At 32.5% G+C, this 17,667-nt stretch overlaps 2 protein-coding genes and 1 long non-coding RNA gene across 3 annotated transcripts; 2 read left to right on the plus strand and 1 right to left on the minus strand.

The window, feature by feature from the left end:
• Positions 1 to 3,258: 3,258 nt before the first annotated feature.
• Positions 3,259 to 4,914, plus strand: LOC108201136 (F-box protein CPR1-like). Its single transcript, XM_017369438.1, has 3 exons — positions 3,259 to 4,545; positions 4,634 to 4,808; positions 4,898 to 4,914. Exons 1-3 carry the CDS (start codon positions 3,259 to 3,261, stop codon positions 4,912 to 4,914), a joined length of 1,479 nt encoding a protein of 492 aa, XP_017224927.1.
• Positions 4,915 to 6,449: 1,535 nt separating this feature from the next.
• LOC135149246 (uncharacterized) lies at positions 6,450 to 8,093 on the minus strand. Its single transcript, XR_010287551.1, has 3 exons — positions 7,893 to 8,093; positions 6,669 to 6,744; positions 6,450 to 6,544 (listed from the first exon to the last, which is right to left on the minus strand). It is a non-coding gene; the product is annotated as an uncharacterized LOC135149246 (long non-coding RNA).
• Positions 8,094 to 12,841: 4,748 nt separating this feature from the next.
• On the plus strand, positions 12,842 to 14,347 carry LOC108201137 (F-box/kelch-repeat protein At3g23880-like). The gene is made up of 2 exons (XM_017369439.2): positions 12,842 to 13,949; positions 14,034 to 14,347. The coding sequence occupies exons 1-2, from the start codon at positions 12,842 to 12,844 to the stop codon at positions 14,345 to 14,347; spliced, it is 1,422 nt and encodes a 473-aa protein (XP_017224928.2).
• The last annotated feature ends 3,320 nt before the right edge of the window (positions 14,348 to 17,667 follow it).

The following is a 17,667-nucleotide window of genomic DNA, read 5'->3' on the forward strand; positions in this document are numbered from 1 at the left end:
GCATATCCATCAACAAAATCATCATGTGCTTCAACCACGAGTGCTCTTCCATAAGATGATTCACCCTATCTCTGCTTTCTTAATCTTTCGGGCCTCGAGAAAAACATCAATAATGTCATCCAAATAATTCACCTTGGTGATTAAAATATTGAAAAAATTATGATGATCTCTTCCATCTCGAGTACAATATGATTGATTCATGATGTAAGGACTAACCGTCATAAAGCACGTAGCTTTGTCTCTTCCCACTTTCGTAGGCTTCTTGTCACCAAATCCCTCATCGTACTCGGCCATATCAACTGAATCCCGATTTTTACTTCAACCTCATCAATCATGAACCATGACTCTTGATATCATTTGTTAGGATAAAAATACGAGATTCACCTTATAATTTCAAAGCACAGACACAAAATATATAACATGGAAAAGCAACATCCCAACTTGTATTATTAATCAAAATCGTTATCACTAATACAATCAATCAAACTTTGATGATCAAGCCTACAATAATGAAGCACCCGTACTTCAAGCGATACTTAAGTCTACATCTTGAGTATACATAACATATATAATATGACCATGTGTATATAGCCATTTCAAACTTAGCTAAATAATAATCTAATTCTGAAATGTCAAAATCAAATCAGATTGATTAGTATTGAGTTGAGATATAAGAACCCTTCTCTTGATTTAAGACAAATTCATACATTTTATAATAACTGTCTAAATATGCACGAGAGCGTCCAAGTGGCCTACCAGGCTTTGAGCCGCCTAGAGGTGGTGTACTCAAGGCGGCCATAAGGACTTAGATGAGTGGATTGGCTGAGTGACCTCCTTAAAGCTTGTATTAGTGGCCTTTGTGAACTTATCTTGATTATGTGAACTTAGTTACCAGATTCTAGATTGCCAACTCAAAATGATGAACCCAAATTACGAAATAGAAGGAATATTTTATAGAAAATATAATGAAATATAGAAATATGTGAAGTAATTCTTGAAAGGTTAAATAATTGGAGGAGAATTCACAAGAAACACCTAGGTGTACAACCTATTTATTAGATAAATCTTCCACAATACTTGCAAAATTCAAGAAATAATTAAGGGGTTTTGGGTATAATTACGAAATAACCAGTGACTAAGTAGCGATTTACACAACAAATGAATTAAATTTTAAACAGAATATCACTAAATTTTCCCACAACCCCACTATCTCCTCCAACCCGGCCTGCCTCCACCTTCACTTCCAGCAACTTCATGCCGCCACCCTAACCATGTCCGCCGCTACTCCATTTTTGCCTTAACCGTATCTACAACCAATGAATCCAACCCATTTCCACATTCTCCTTCTTCATCTTCTCCTCCTCCACCACCTCCACCTACGTCACTTCCACCTTTGTCGTCCTCACTTCCATCATCTTCCGCGTATTACTTCCAGTTTTAAAGATTCAGTTCTTTCTATTTATCAACAACTACCAAACAGAGCACTCTGTTGAATCAAGTACAAGTACAAGAACAGATCTACAGATTTTACCCAATTTCCAAGAGTTTTCATCAAGTTTTGCAACACAAATCACTAGATTACAAAGAGAATATCACTAATTTCTGAAGCGCATGTCACTTATTTGTATAGCAGAATTCATCAATTTTTGTAAATATATCAACGGGTATATCAAAACTTTAACGACATTATAATTTATGACAGAGTCTAGTCGTTCATGAGATTGAGAGAGAGAGATCGTCGAAAAAAGAGCAGGAGAGGGGAAGGGAAAGGACGAAGGTGTTGATGACGGAGAGAAGACGAAGTTGGTGATGGCGTAGAGAGAGCAAGGATAGTGATGACGGGGAGGGGGAGGGACAAAGTTGGTGCCGATGATGAGATGATGGTGAAATCAGGGCGGTGAGGTGGGTGGTAATGTTGGTGGAGTGGGTGGGCGGGTTTTACTCATTGCAGATTTGTTTTAGTGGAGTGCATTTAGTAATTACAAGAGATTAAATAATGGTTTTTAGTTTTTATTTTGAGAGCGGTTTCTATTTGATTATGAGCATATATTTGTGTGTGAGTGTATATATATATATATATATATGAGTTAAGTTCTATGAAGTAAAAAAAATTGGAGTATTGGAGTACAAAGTTTGATAAAATGTAATCTAGTCATCTAAATTTCAATTTTTTTTTGTCCAATAATATTTGTAAATATTTGACAACCTGCACATTATGTTCTGCAACATAAACATCGTGATCAAATGGTAAGAATAATTACTTTTATAAATCATAGCACTCTATGCAATATAACTAATAAGCAGAACAATAATCTTAATACTTGTTAAAGTTGAAAGATATTAATGATTAATTGACAATTATGTGCAAGACAACTTATAAATGATAGATTATATCAAAATTTGGATAATCAAAGATATTATATAGGATCAAACTAAAAAGTTATGATTTGTACTCCAATACTCCAATGTTTTTATGTACTCCATAGAACTTAACTATATATATATATATATATATATATATATATATATATATATATATATATATATATATATATATTTAAATATAAAATACTTTGCAATTATAACTTATTGTGTTATATTAAATTGTACTCGCCAAATTTCTTTTGTTATGTTTTTCTCATCTGTTTATTTATATATTTATAGTAACACAATTTTACATCATCTCAATTTAATTCATATTAAATAATTATATAGATGTTTTAACCATATATTAAATCTATATATTTTAATTTTTAATTGTACCCGTGCTTTATATGGTATTAATACAATTAGATTACCAATACTATTTAGAACGTGTTTGCCTCGGATTTTATGTCCCAAAGTTAAGTAAATTAGACTTTAAGCGAAAAGATTTGTGTCTGTATAAGAAGTTGAAGTCGATTTAAAATTAAAAATAAACGAGAATTTGGTAGGATATATTTTTTTAATCAACTTACTTTATTTATGATTTTTTAATAAAAATCATTTTCAATATTAAAATAAAGAAACTATCAAATTTATTATTATTATTATCATTTTTAATAATTTATAAATTATCTATGATATACTATTAATAGTCGAACAAGCAAAATTTAAATGGTATCATGTCACTTTTAAGTCTTAATTTTAAGTCACATGTGTCCTAGTATTTAACAAATATTGTACTAAAACATCCGTGAAGTATGGGAAAGCAACAATTGCAACAATTGATACGGAGAACTGAGCTTCAAACTCTGGACACTTGCGGTTCAAATCGAAATGAAAGAGATCAAAGGAAACTCCTCAAATTCAGTCCGAGATGAAGAAATTCCAGTGGATATCTTGCTCACTGAAGTATTTGTTCGACTGCCAGCTCAATCGGTTGTTAGTTGCATGTGTTTTTGCAAGCGCTGGTACAATTCTATTAGAAAGACTAGTTTCACTGATTTCTATTTGAATGAATGCAAATTATATGCTGATCGTTACCTGATCTGTAGTGGGGAAGATTCTTTTGGCTTAGTTTCGTGCAAATCATTAAGTGTGATTTCCAATTATCCTTACCCGTCTAAAAAGTTTTCTGATTCAGCCGTGCAAATTGTTGGCTCGGCTAATGGTTTGTTGTGCTTGTTTTCCTTTGATCTGTCATATGAACCAATTTATCTGATGAACCCATCTATCAGGAAATATAAGGTTATTGATTCTTCAGCTATTGTCCACCGGACAATTGGAATTGACACTAGAGTGATGCTTGGATTCGGGTATCACGAAAAAAGTAAGGATTATAAGATTGTCAGGTTTCTGGAGCGACAACAGGTCCATAGCAGGCACCTTGGAGAGGCCGATGTTGAGATTTACTCCTTGTGCAGTGATGCTTGGAAAGAGATTCAAGTACAATATTTCCCTTGGATTGTACGAGATGAGGCGTTATCAATAATGTGCAATGATAATCTTCACTGGATTGCACATAATTGTGATCGCGATGATCCGGTCATCTTGTCATTCAACATTGAAAAGTATGTATTGGACGAGGTGAAATTGCCTGATCTTACGGTTCATACAGATTCTACTCTAACTGTGACAGCAGTTGTTCTGAAGGAATGTCTTTGTTCATTTGGGTACGTCCTTCCTGTGGGGTCAGGTGAAGAAATTACTAGATGCTACTTATGGATTATGAAGGATTACGGAGTGGCTGAGTCATGGACAATGTTATATGAGATCGATTGTCAAGTAAAAATTCGAAGGTGCTTTAGCTCTACAAGGGATGACCGACTAATCTTGGAAGACGTCCATGAAAATATTCTTTTGTACAAGACTGAGACCAGAAGCTTTGACCATCTGAACATCCCTCAGAAACCGTTTTTGGTAAAGATTGTTCCCTACATGGAGAGTCTCATTTTAATTGATCAGGAAAATGAAATCCTGAAAGTCCAATCTCCTGGGAGAGAACATATTCGTGAGGTTATTTCAGAAGATGAAGATAGTGACGATCTAGAACAGTTCTCAGAAGATTATTCTAATGAAGATGAAGCATCTGAAGAAGATTATTATGAAATCTCTGATGGAGAAGTCTCTGATCGAGGGTTCTGACAAAGAACTTTCTGAAGGTTCTGACAAAGAACTTTCTGCATATCATGACGAGGAGTCTTCTAATCAGGTTCTCAATCGCGCTCTCAAAGAGGGAGATAAAAGTGATCAGAGAGGTGAAAAGGATAAACAGTTGTCCGAAAGACCTTCTGATAACAGTAATGATTGTTTAGTGGGTGAAGAAGGCAGTTCTGACTGTTTCCCAAAGCCTGAGGACAAGACCAGTTGCAGTACCGGAGCAACAGGTACAATTACATTCTTCAAGACTAAATTTAAATGTTTTAATTACACTGGTTACATGATTCTGGGCTCTTGTTTTTCATCAACTCTGTAGGTTCTTTTGGCATGTAATTTTGAAGGCAGAAATATGAGGCATAGTAGATAATATCTTTCTGTTACACTGGAAGTTAATTTGTGGGCTAAATGCTCTTTTAACCATCAATGTTTGCGGGTATGTACCGATACAACCTTGATATTTTGACTCGGCCGATTCAACCCTCCAAGCATCCGATATGTTCCGATTAGCCCTCAAACAAAAAAAGGTATATAACGGATGGACAATCATGAAATTTCTCACTCGTGAGGGTTAGAAGAGCATTAAACATTGAGGGTTAAAAGGAACATCTAATGTAATCTTTAGTTTTCAAAGGAACCTCTAGTGTATTCTTTAAGGGTTAAAAGGAACGAACAAACTCTATTTTTAATAATAATTGTCTAGTTTACCCTTTGTAATATATTCTTTTTTTAGCTTTATCCCGGTATGAGGGTTAATCGGAACATAGCAGGGTTGAATCGGACGAGTTAAAACATTGCGACACGTTGGTACACACCCCAAACATTGAGGATTAACAGGGCATTAAGCCTGATTTGTCTGAATAATAAATTTTCACTTTGCACTACAACAGATTCAGCATCACACAACGGTTTTTGCCCGTTGTCTGAGACCACGGAAAACCGTTGTCTACCGAGACGCCGTCTGATGTGCGTATCAGACAACGGTGCGCACTGTTGTGTGATAGTGCTGAACACGATGGTTTACGTTGAAAAAACTGTTGTGCAACACCCAGAACCAACAATGTTTTCTATTAAACGTGGTGTTGTTAATAATCCTTCTTAACAATAGTTGCTTTCAGAAATAATGTTGTTAGAGAGGCATTCCACAACAGTTTTAGTTTCTCCATACTGGTTGAAAGGAGGATCATACAACGATTCTTAACGAGGGCATGCTTGTTGTTTATGCTTTACTACAACAGTTTCTGGTATAAAGGTTCTTGATTAAGAACTGTTCTTACAATACTTTGTCTTTTCAACTGTTGTGCTAAATCCTTCATACATCAATTTTTCCAACAAAATAGCTTGACGAATATGTCTTCAGACAATGTTTTATTTAGAAAGGTCCAATTGTGTAAGGACCCTTTTCACAATATGAGCATTTTTAAAGTGTTGTGTGAAATCTCTTGTACAACGGCTTATGGTTAAAACAAGCTCGTCCAAATATATGTTTACACAAGGCTTTTGGTTTTTTGTAAACTTGTTTGTACATTTCTTAGACAACGGATTCCATCTCCAAATGCCTTTGTCTTTGCGCATCTTAGACGATGGTTTTTGCATTTAGACAATGATTTTAAATAATATAATTAAACTATATATGCTGGAGAATATAAATTAGCAAGCCAAAAATTAGTAACAAAATTTTTCATTGCCAACTAATAACCATAATTACAACTAATCACAAACAATAACTTAAGATCTTACTTTGTTCCAATCTATATAGTTGAATTAAAGTGCAAAGAGGATAAAAATTTAACAAATTGAACTCCAAGATGCATATAAGAATGCTTTGTCATAACAAGCCTCCATTCATTCTTCATCTTTTCAAGTTGAAGCAACAAAATACATGACAAGACACTTATCAGTAGCTTCCCATGACCATGATAGTGGATACCATGAACTGCATATCTTGCTTTCGCAAGCCAAATCCCTGTACCAGATATTCATCTTCACATCATAAACCCTGTTTCTTATCGAGTCAACGGCTTTCAACACACATAAATACATATAATTTTTGATGTTATAAACCACAAAACATGACTTGTAATTCTAACCTTTCACAAAGATACTACACTCCATATCATAACCATGGCAGAGAAAGATGAGACCCCTTGGCTCTGAACTTGGCACCTGCCAAAAAAATAAAAAGCTTAAACAATAAAGAAAAGCATATTAGACATCAAAAAAACAGAATCATCAATGTATTAAATTGTCATTGCACTAAACTTGACATAATATATAGCCATGAATCACGATTGAACATCTGAGCTTATTACATTAACTAAAATTTTAAGAAAGCACATTTGCATGAGTGGATGACTTTAGTAAAAACAACCTGATCACAAATTAATGAAATTTATATTTCAATTCATGAAATATGGTGTAGGCCTTACAACACCATATCCAATTGAGACAACCAAAAGAAGCAAGCGAGTAAGAGTCTTCTTGAAAGAAATTATAGTTATTGCCCGCAATGTAATGTCCAATGGCCTAATTCCAATAGCATTAAGATTAACATACTCAAAATACCAACAAATTAAGCTTATAGGTTTAGTATTACAAATCCTGTAACTCAACACCATCTTCTTGTTGTTTCAAGATACTTGTGAATATATATAACAGTCAAATTACCTGGGTAAACATTATAGTCTAAAATATGTGGTGTCTCAAAGTGGTAGTCAGCTGCCATTTCAATTTAAAATGGATCAAACTTAGGCATACAACAATATATGTGAAAGTCATGTAATCACAATTCACGCACAGGGATTCTGAATTTTACAAATATATATGCAAGACCTGTTTATCTTTGAATTTTATTATACTCTTCCCATCTAGCTAGTAACAACAAAGCCTACAACTCTCAAAAAATGAATCAGCTCTTCTCATACAACTTATATCCAGACTTACTAGAGATGCATCTCTTTCCACCAGACCACATTTTGTGGCAACAGACTAATCAAAAGCACCATATTCTCCAATAACAGATGACTGCCAACTGCTAAATATATATAAATAACATCTTAAAGTCATATAAAGATGTCCACAATATGTTAGAGATTTACAAACCTCATCAGCCAAAACTAAAACTAAATTAATAAAATTAATAAAATCATCTCTCTCCAAACACACAGATGCAAAACAACATCCATCACTTTGTTCACTAATCACTATAATATACACAACTACAAATATAATCACACACAAAAAAAAAATCGCATATAGATTCCAATTTTGTCCACAAATCAAGTATAATTAGAGAGCCAGAACCATTCTTTTACCTCTTTATAAGGTAAATTGTTGTTAAATCAAGCAGAGAGGTCAACGCCGACATCAAAAACTTGAACCGTTTGGGGTCACTGCCGGCACAACAGATCTGAGTAAGACTTGTAGAAAATGAGATAGAGACACGGAGAGAGACGGGGTGAGGGGTAGAGAGGGAGAGCCAAGGAGCGAGACATGACTATGTTATTCAACAAATCAACACTGGAGAGAAGAGGGAAGAGACACAGATGCAGAAGAAAGGGGGAGAGACACAGATGCTCATCTAAATCTCCCGCTTATGAAATTTAGGTCAAATCAGGAGAGGGAAATTAGAATTTGGGTGAAATTTTTTAGGAGGGAAATGAAATTGGGAAACCTTGTTAGCTAGAAATAATTGTAATATAAATAAAAATATTAATGTATTGTGATATTCATGTAGTTGAATTATGAAAAAATAAATATTTTTTTTACATTATATGCAAGAAGTTTATTTATCTTATATTAATTTCTAACAAAATATAGTAAGTGTATGGTTTCTTGAAATGAGACTCGTACCCAATTAACTTTAAGTGTTAAAATAAATTTCTCTATAATAAATTCTCTTTTTATATTGCTAAAAAACCTTTTTAAGTATTAAGATTACAAGTATGCTTGATCAATTTTTTATTTTTTACTATTTATCTAAAAAATATATTCATAATATGCATATAAAAAATATGTATTGTTCATTTGTAATACCAAGATAATTTTATAGTTCGGACAAAAGTACTAGTATGTATTTTATGTTTACAGTTTAGAAAGTACTGGATATAATCTTTATTATGTATACGATTAGCTCTATATTAATTTATAAATATTTTTTCGATGATCAAACCGTACGGATGTCGAGAACTAACAATATTAGTCGTGTATAAAAAAATAATATTTTTTATGTTTATTTTGTTTGTTTTTTCATTTTTATGAGTTAGAAATTCACATTTCCTTGATCAATTATTGTTTTTCTACTCTTTGTATTAAAATATATATTTATATTATGCATATATGCAAATATGTATTGTTCATTTGTAATACCATGACAATTTTGTACTTCGAACGTAAGTATATGTATGTGTTCTATGTTTACAATTTAGAAAGTACCGGATAGAATCTTTGTTATGTATATGATTAGCTCTGTATTAATTTATAAATATTTATTTTGATGATCTAACCGTACCGATGTCGAGAAACAACAATATTAGTCATGTATAAAAAATTAATTTTCTTATGTTTATTTTGTATGTTTTTTTAACAATACTAGTCAATTGTAAATTTTGTCTTCTTGTGAAAAGGTATTTTTTGTCTTGTAGTGTCCAACAGACAATGGTTTTTATACACACATATGTTGTATCATTGAAAATGACACAACTGTTACGAAAGTTACACCGTTGTTAGAAAATTCATTGTCTAAATTAGTCTCAAACAACGCTTCAGGGAAAACCCGTTGTATAAAAGTAGTGTAGACAACGGTTTATGGGAAGAAAACCGTTATATAATATATTTTCATTTTTATGAGTTAGAAATTCACATTTCCTTGATCAATTAATGTTTTTCTACTCTTTGTATTAAAATATATATTTATATTATGCATATATGCAAATATGTATTGTTCATTTGTAATACCAAGACAATTTTGTACTTCGAACGTAAGTATATGTATGTGTTTTATGTTTATAATTTAGAAAGTACTGGATATATAGAATCTTTGTTATGTATACGATTAGCTCTGTATTAATTTATAAATATTTATTTTGATGATCTAACCGTACGGATGTCGAGAACCAACAATATTAGTCATGTATAAAAAAAATCAAATTTTTTTATGTTTATTTTGTATGTTTTTTTAACAATACTAGTCAATTGTAAATTTTGTCTTCTTGTGAAAAGGTATTTTTTGTCTTGTAGTGTCGAACAGACAATGGTTTTTATATGCACATATGTTGTATCATTGAAAATGACACAACTGTTATGAAAGTTATACCGTTGTTAGAGAATCCATTGTCTAAATTAGGCTCAAACAACGCTTCACGAAAATCCGTTGTATAAAAGTAGTGTAGACAACGGTTTGTGGGAAGGAAACCGTTGTATAATAAATTTTCATTTTAATGAGTTAAAAATTCGCATTTCCTTGATCAATTCTTGATCTAATGCAAGAAAAACCTATGACTATCAAGAAATTGATTATTTTGTTATAACTTTGGTTAGGACTTTTGAATCTTTGCACTCTCTTATGTACATTTATTTTCTTAAAATTCATATAGTTAGACAACATTTTATTATTAGTAGAGGCTTGTCTATAAGGCCATGTTACGATGCTAACAAAAACACTTGTATGTTAGCTTTCCAGTCACACAACACTATATAAAACCCTTGTTTGAACTGCTTGTAAACAACAGAAAAAATAAAACACTTGTCTAATTTCAACAACGGTTTCTTAAAATATTGTCTGAAGTTTCTTCACACATCGGCTCTCAAAACAGTTGTCTAACATGCATCATTACACAATACCACAGTTAATAAACCGTTGTCTGATTGAATTTACTAGACAACAGTTTTTTAACCGTTGTAGGTCGTAGGTGTTAGACAATAGTTTTTCGAGGACGAAAAGAAAGTGTTGTGTCTTTTTTCCAAACAACGCTTTTTTCACCGTGCGTTGTCTGATTAGTGTTGTCTAATGGTGTTTTTGTTGTAGTGTTGTCAGCTACATTTTTAGGGATAATTAGGGTTGTGAAAATAATGTTAGCGGGAAGGATTCATCAGTAAATTAATTATTTTAAGAATTCCGAGAGTCTTGAGATTGATAGAGTTACTTGCATCTTACTATAATATGTATATTATCCTGTAAGTAGTTTTCAACGAACTCCCCAGCAAAACACATATTTATTTGGTTGCATACTGAGGGAAGTCATATTAAAAAGATATCGTGCTCTCTTTTGGCTAGTGTGCTTAACATACAGAAGGTTACATAGCAGACATGAAATACGTACTGATTGCACAAGGAGAGTTAAGAAACAGTTCAGCAGAACATATATATGTATGTCCACATTCAACACTAAAATTCTGTAATTGTTGAATTAGAAACCCTAGCATCATTTTCATAAAGCTTGAAGTTAATAAATTATAATCTTCCCTAGATAAATTGCTGATTACATGATTAACTTTATTCACTCTCTAGGTCATCATTATGGGTAAAACATTCAATTGCCCCATGACAACTTTCTTTATTAGCTGTACACATGAAAAGAAAATACTTCATATCCATGAACAGATACATAGATATGCTGAACAAAAGATAGGGATTGAATGTTTGGATAAATGATCTAAAGTGAGAAACCAGGTTTCAAATCCAAGACCACTTTACTAATTTTCTGTGAATACCTACCGGGTAATCAGTGCTACATATATATAAGTCAAATCCAAGACCATTTTACTAATTTTCTGTGAAGACCTACAGGGTAATTCATCAGTGCTACATATAAGGCAATTTGTATTGTTGCTTCTATTCATGTTCCATCTTTATTTTGTTGTTCTTATTTAGTCATAATTCGTGTGAATTCTCATCTTTTGGTATATTTTTCTCCGAAGATCCATAACAATATAGAATACCTGACCTTTGAAAATCTTCTTGTTTCTTTTTAATATATCACTAGATGAGAAGTTGGCTTGACAGCTAGTTACTTTTCAATGCCCAGAAATGAAAGTGTCCATGTGCAGTTCCAGAAGAAAATAGATAGTGATATATTTTGAATTCTAAATAAATTTCTCTCTTTACTTCCATTGTTTATTGTTGATCATTGAAATAACTTTTTTTCTTTATGTGCAATGCTAATAGAATTATATAGTTATATTTTTTCATTTATTTTTGTATTAAATTATACCGTTTATTATTAGAAAGCCATCGTTGATCTTCAAATTTGGCTCAAAGATGCTAGTAGGTGGGTTAGGGCCACTGAGATGAGACATATAACTGGACAGCCGTCTTTGGTCGGTAACCGAATACTCCATTTATTGATTTAATTTGTCCACTAATTTTCCAGTGATCATAATGAATTTAGGGATAATCTATCAATTGACAATCTCTAAAATTTGAGAAATATGTCCACTTTTAAGGAGAGATTCACGTAATCGAAGATAAAACTTTAAATCCTAATGACTTGAAATAAAACAGTGAGTTCATCAAGGTTGAACCTATCAAAAAATATGCAAAACAAATCATTCATTTAAACTCATTAGAGAATACATAATGTCCGTGAACTTTTTCTATGCATTTATTTATTTATAATAATGCAGTTTTATATCATCCCAATTTCATTCATATTAGATAATTATATAGATGTTTTAACCATATAATAAATCTATATATTTTAATTTTTTAATAGTACCGATGCTTTATATACTATTAATACAATTAGATTACCAATATCATTAAGAATGTGTTTGCCTCGGATTTTATACCCCAAATTTTAGTCATTCTCAACTTTAAACTCGAAAATGTTTGTTTGTATAATAGGTTAGAAGTCATTTTAAAATTAAAAATAGGTCAAAAAGGACTGAAAGCCAAATTTGGAAGGGTATACTTTTTTAATCAACATATTTTTCTTACAATTTTTCAATAAATATCTATTTCAACATAAAAATAAAGAAACTATCAAATTTATTTTTATTATTATTTTTTAATAACTTATAAATTATCTATGATATAATATTAGTCGAACACAAAATTTATAGAGAATACTTCTCACATTTAACAAACAAAATTTAAAAAGAATACTTCTCACATTTAAGTCTTAATTGTAAGTCTGACACCTGTCCTAGTATTTAATAAATATTGTAATAAAACATTGTGAAGTAAGGGGAAGCAACAATTGCAGAAATTGATACGCACGGAGAACTGAGCTTCGAACTCTGGACACTTGCCGTTCAAATCGAAATGAAAAAGATCAAAGGAAGCACCTCAAATTCAGACCGAAATGAAGAAATTCCAGTGGATATCTTGCTGACTGAAGTATTTGTTCGGCTGCCAGCTCAATCGGTTGTTAGTTGCATGTGTGTTTGCAAGCGCTGGTACAATTCTATTAGAAAGACTAGTTTCACTGATTTCTATTTGAAAAAATATAATTCATATGCTGATAGTTACCTGATTTGTGGTGGTGAAGATTCGTTTGGTTTAGTTTCGTGTAAATCATTAAATGTTATTTCCCATTATCCTTACCCGTCTAAAAAGTTTTCTGATGAACACGTGCAAATTGTTGGCTCGGCTAATGGTTTGTTGTGTTTGTTTTCGTTTGATCTTTCATATGAACCAATTTATTTGATGAATCCGTCTATTAGGAAGTATAAGGTTATTGATTCTTCGGCTATTGTCCACCGGACAATTGGAATTGATACTAGAGTGATGCTCGGATTCGGGTATCACCAAAAAAGTAAGGATTATAAGATTGTCAGGTTTCTGGAGCGACAGTGGGTCCATAGCTGGCACCCTGGAGAGTCGGATGTTGAGATATACTCCTTGTGCAGTGATGCTTGGCAAGAGATTCAAGTACAATGTTTCCCTTGGATTGTACGAGATGAGGCGTCATCAGTAATGTGCAATGATAATCTTCACTGGATTGCACATAATTGTGATCGCAATGATCTGGTCGTCTTGTCATTCAACATTGAAAAGTATGTATTGGAAGAGGTGAAATTGCCTGATCTTTCGTTTCATACAGATTCTCCTCTAACTGTGACAGCAGTTGTTCTGAAGGAATGTCTTTGTTCATTTGGGTACGTCCTTCCTGTGGGGTCAGGTGAAGAAATTACTAGATGCTACTTATGGATTATGAAGGATTACGGAGTGGCTGAGTCATGGACAATGTTATATGAGATCGATTGTCAAGTAAAAATTCGAAGGTACATTAGCTCTACAAGGGAAGACGGACTAATCTTGGAAGACATCCATGAAAATATTCTTTTGTACAATACTGAGACCAGAAGCTTTGACCATCTGAACATCCCTCAGAAACCGTTTTTGGTAAAGATTGTTCCCTACATGGAGAGTCTCATTTTAATTGATCAGGAAAATGAAATCCTGAAAGTCCAATCTCCTGGGAGAGAACATATTCGTGAGGTTATTTCATAAGATGAAGATAGTGACGATCTAGAACAGTTCTCAGAAGATTATTCTAATGAAAATGAAGCATCTGAAGAAGATTATTATGAAATCTCTGATGGAGAAGTCTCTGAGGGTTCTGACAAAGAACTTTCTGAAGGTTCTGACAAAGAACTTTCTGCATATCATGACAAGGAGTCTTCTAATCAGGTTCTCAATCGCGCTCTCAAAGAGGGAGGTACAAGTGATCAGAGAGGTGAAAAGGATAAACAGTTGTCCGAAAGGCCTACTGATAGCTATTTTGATCGTTTGGTGGATGAAGAAGACAGTTCTGACCCTCAATGACCTTTTAACCCTCAATGTTTCCGGCTATTTCTTCTGATAGCTATTTCTTTCCGGCTAAATGACCTTTTAACCCTCAATGTTTGGGGGTGTATAACGATACAGTCTCAATGTTTTAATTCGGCCACAACCCTGCAAGTGTCAGATATGTTCCTATAACCTCATACCAAAAAAGGTATATAACGAATGTACAATGATGACATTTCACACTCGGAGGATTAAAAGAACATTAAACATTGAGGGTTAAAGGAACGTCTAATGTATTTTTATGCATTCTTTAGGGGTTAAAATGAACATCTAATGTATTCTTTAAGGGTTAAATGGAACGAGCAAACTTTATCTTCAATAATAATTGTCAATTTTGCCTTCCGTTATTTACCGTTTTTTGACTTTATACCGGTATGAGGCCTCATCGGAAAACATCGGATACTTGGAGGGTTGAATCGGCCGAGCGAAAACATTGAGGCTGTATCGGCACACACCCCAACACATTGAGGATTAATATGGTATTAAGTCTTTCTTTCTTTTACCCTGGAAGTTGATTTGTCTAAATAACAAATTTTCACTTTGTCAGCTATATTTTTAGGGATAATTAGGTTAGTGAACATAATGTTAGCTGGAAGGATTCATCAGTTAATTAATTATTTTAAGAATTCCAAGAGTTGTGAGATTGATAGAGTTACTTGCATCTTACTATAATATGTATATTATCCTGCAAGTAGTTTCCAACAAACTCCCTAGCAAAACACAAATTTATTTGGTTGCATAATGAGGGAAGTCATATTAAAAAGATGTATGTCCACATTCAACATTAAAATTTTGTAATTGTTGAATCAGAAACCCTAGCACCATCTGCATAAAGCTTGAAGTTAATAATTTATATCCTTCCCTAGATATATTTCTGATTACATGATTAACTTTATTCACTTTCTAGGTCATCATTATGGGTAAAACATTCAATTGCTCCATGGAAACTTTCTTTATTAGCTGTACACAGGAAAGAAAATACTTCATATCCATGAATAGATCTATAGATATGCTGAATAAAAGATAGGGATTCAATGTTTGGATAAATGATCTAAAGATGAGAAACCAGGTTTCGAATTAAGACCATTTTACTAATTTTCTGTGAATACCTACAGGGTAATCAGTGCTACATATATATAAGTCAATTTGTATTGTTGCTTCTATTCATGTTCCATCTTTATTTTGTTGTTCTTATTTAGTCATAATTCGTGTGAATGCTCATATATCTTTTGGTATATTTTTCTCCCAGATCGATAACAATATAGAATACCTGACCTTTGAAAACTTCTTGTTTCTTTTTAATATATATATCACTAGATGAGAAGTTGGCTTGACAGCTAGTTACTTTTCAATGCCTAGAAGTGAAAGTGTCCATGTGCAGTTCCAGAAGAAGATTGAAGACTGGGATAAAAACACCTGCAGCTGCTTAATTAGAAAATAATATTGTTTGAATTCTAAATAACTTTTACTCTTTAATTCCATTGCTTATTGTTGATCATTGAAATAACTTTTTTTCTTTATGTGCAATGCTAATAGTGTTATCTAGCTAGTTATATATTTTCTTTTATTGTTGTATTAAATTCTGCTGTATTTTATTAGAGAGCCATAACTGATCTCCAAATTTGGTCTCTTGAGATGCCAATAGGTGGGTCACGGCCACTGAAATACATCTTCCATCAGATGATTCACCTTATCTCTACTTTTTTAATCTTTCGGCCTCGAGAAAATCATCAATAATGTCATCCAAATAATTCACCTTGGTGATTAAACCATTGAAAAAATTATGATGATCTTTTCCATTATCTTCCATCTCGAGTCCAATATGATTGATGCACGGTGCAAGGACCAACCCCATAATGCAGGTAACTTTGTCTCTTCCCACTTTTGTAGGCTTCTTGTCACTGAATCACTCATCGTACTCAGCGATATCAAATAAATCCCGATTTTTACTCCAAACTTATTAATCATGAACCTTGGCTCCTCATATGATCATTTGTTAGGCATAAAAATACGATATTCACCCTTATAATTGCAAAGCACACACACAATAATATATAAAGTGGAAAAACAAAATCCCAACTTGTATTATTAATCAAAATCGTTAACAATAATACAACCACTCAAACTATGATGATCAAGCCTACAATAATCAAGCACCCGCACTTCAAGTGATACCAAAGTTTACATATTAAGCATACATAACAAACATAATAGGACCATGTGTATATAGCCATTTCGAACTAAGCTAAACCATAATCTAATTCTTACTATAATATTTATTCTGATTACATGATTAACTTTTATTCACTTTCGAGGTCATCATTATGGGTAAAACAATCAATTGCTCCATGGAAGCTTTCTTTATTAGCTGTACACAGAAAAGAAAATACTTCACATCCATGAACAGATATATAGATATGCTGAACAAAAGATAGGATTCTATGTTTGCATAAATGATCTAAAGATGAGAGACCTTCAGGTTTCAAATCAAAGATACCATTTTACTAATTTTCCGTGAATATCTACTGGGTGATCAGTGCTACATATATATAAGCCAATTTGCATTGTTGCTTCTATTCATGTTCCATCTTTATTTTGTTGTTCTTATTTAGTTATAATTAGTGTGAATGCTCATCTTCTAATATATTTTTGTCCGAGATCGATAGCATTATAGAATACCCGACTTTTAAAAATCTTCTTGTTTCTTTTTAATATATCACTAGATGATGAGAACTTGGCTTGACAGCTAGTTACTTGTCAATGCCCAGAAGTGAAAGTGTCCATGTGCAGTTCCAGAAGAAAATGGCTGACGATTGAAGATTGGGATAAAAACACCTGCCGCTGCTTGATTAGAAAATGATATTTTTTGAGTTGTAAATAACTTTTGTCTTTATTTCCATTGCTTATTGTTGATCATTGAAATAACTTTTTTTCTTTATGTGCAATGCTATTATATATTAGTATTATCTAGCTAGTTATATATTTTCTTTTATTTTGTTTTTTTTGATTAATTCTTTTATTTTGTTGTATTTTATTAGAGAGTCATAACTGATCTCCAAATTTGATCTCTTGAGATGCGAATAGGTGGGTTAGGGCCACTGAAATACATCTCCCATCATAGTGTGGAAAATACAATCTCTTATATTAAGTACATGGTAAAATAAACACATATATGCAAGTGGAAACAAGAGAATGCTACATTTATTAATTTAACTTGACCAATAATTTTTCATTGATCATAATGAATATAGGGATAATTTATCAATTGACAATCTCTAAATTCAATTTAAAATTTG

Source organism: Daucus carota, chromosome 9 (assembly GCF_001625215.2).
Source record: "Daucus carota subsp. sativus chromosome 9, DH1 v3.0, whole genome shotgun sequence".
Lineage (NCBI taxonomy): Eukaryota > Viridiplantae > Streptophyta > Magnoliopsida > Apiales > Apiaceae > Daucus > Daucus carota.

What these genes read in the sequence shown, in the direction of transcription:
- LOC108201136 (XM_017369438.1), top strand. Translation starts at nt 3,259, where the DNA reads ATGAAAGAGATCAAAGGAAACTCCTCAAATTCAGTCCGAGATGAAGAA. An exon ending in ATGAAATCTCTGATGGAGAA is followed by an intron (nt 4,546 to 4,633) that starts GTCTCTGATCGA and finishes TCTTCTAATCAG; the next exon opens with GTTCTCAATCGCGCTCTCAA.
- LOC108201137 (XM_017369439.2), top strand. Translation starts at nt 12,842, where the DNA reads ATGAAAAAGATCAAAGGAAGCACCTCAAATTCAGACCGAAATGAAGAA. An exon ending in GATTGTTCCCTACATGGAGA is followed by an intron (nt 13,950 to 14,033) that starts GTCTCATTTTAA and finishes TTATTTCATAAG; the next exon opens with ATGAAGATAGTGACGATCTA.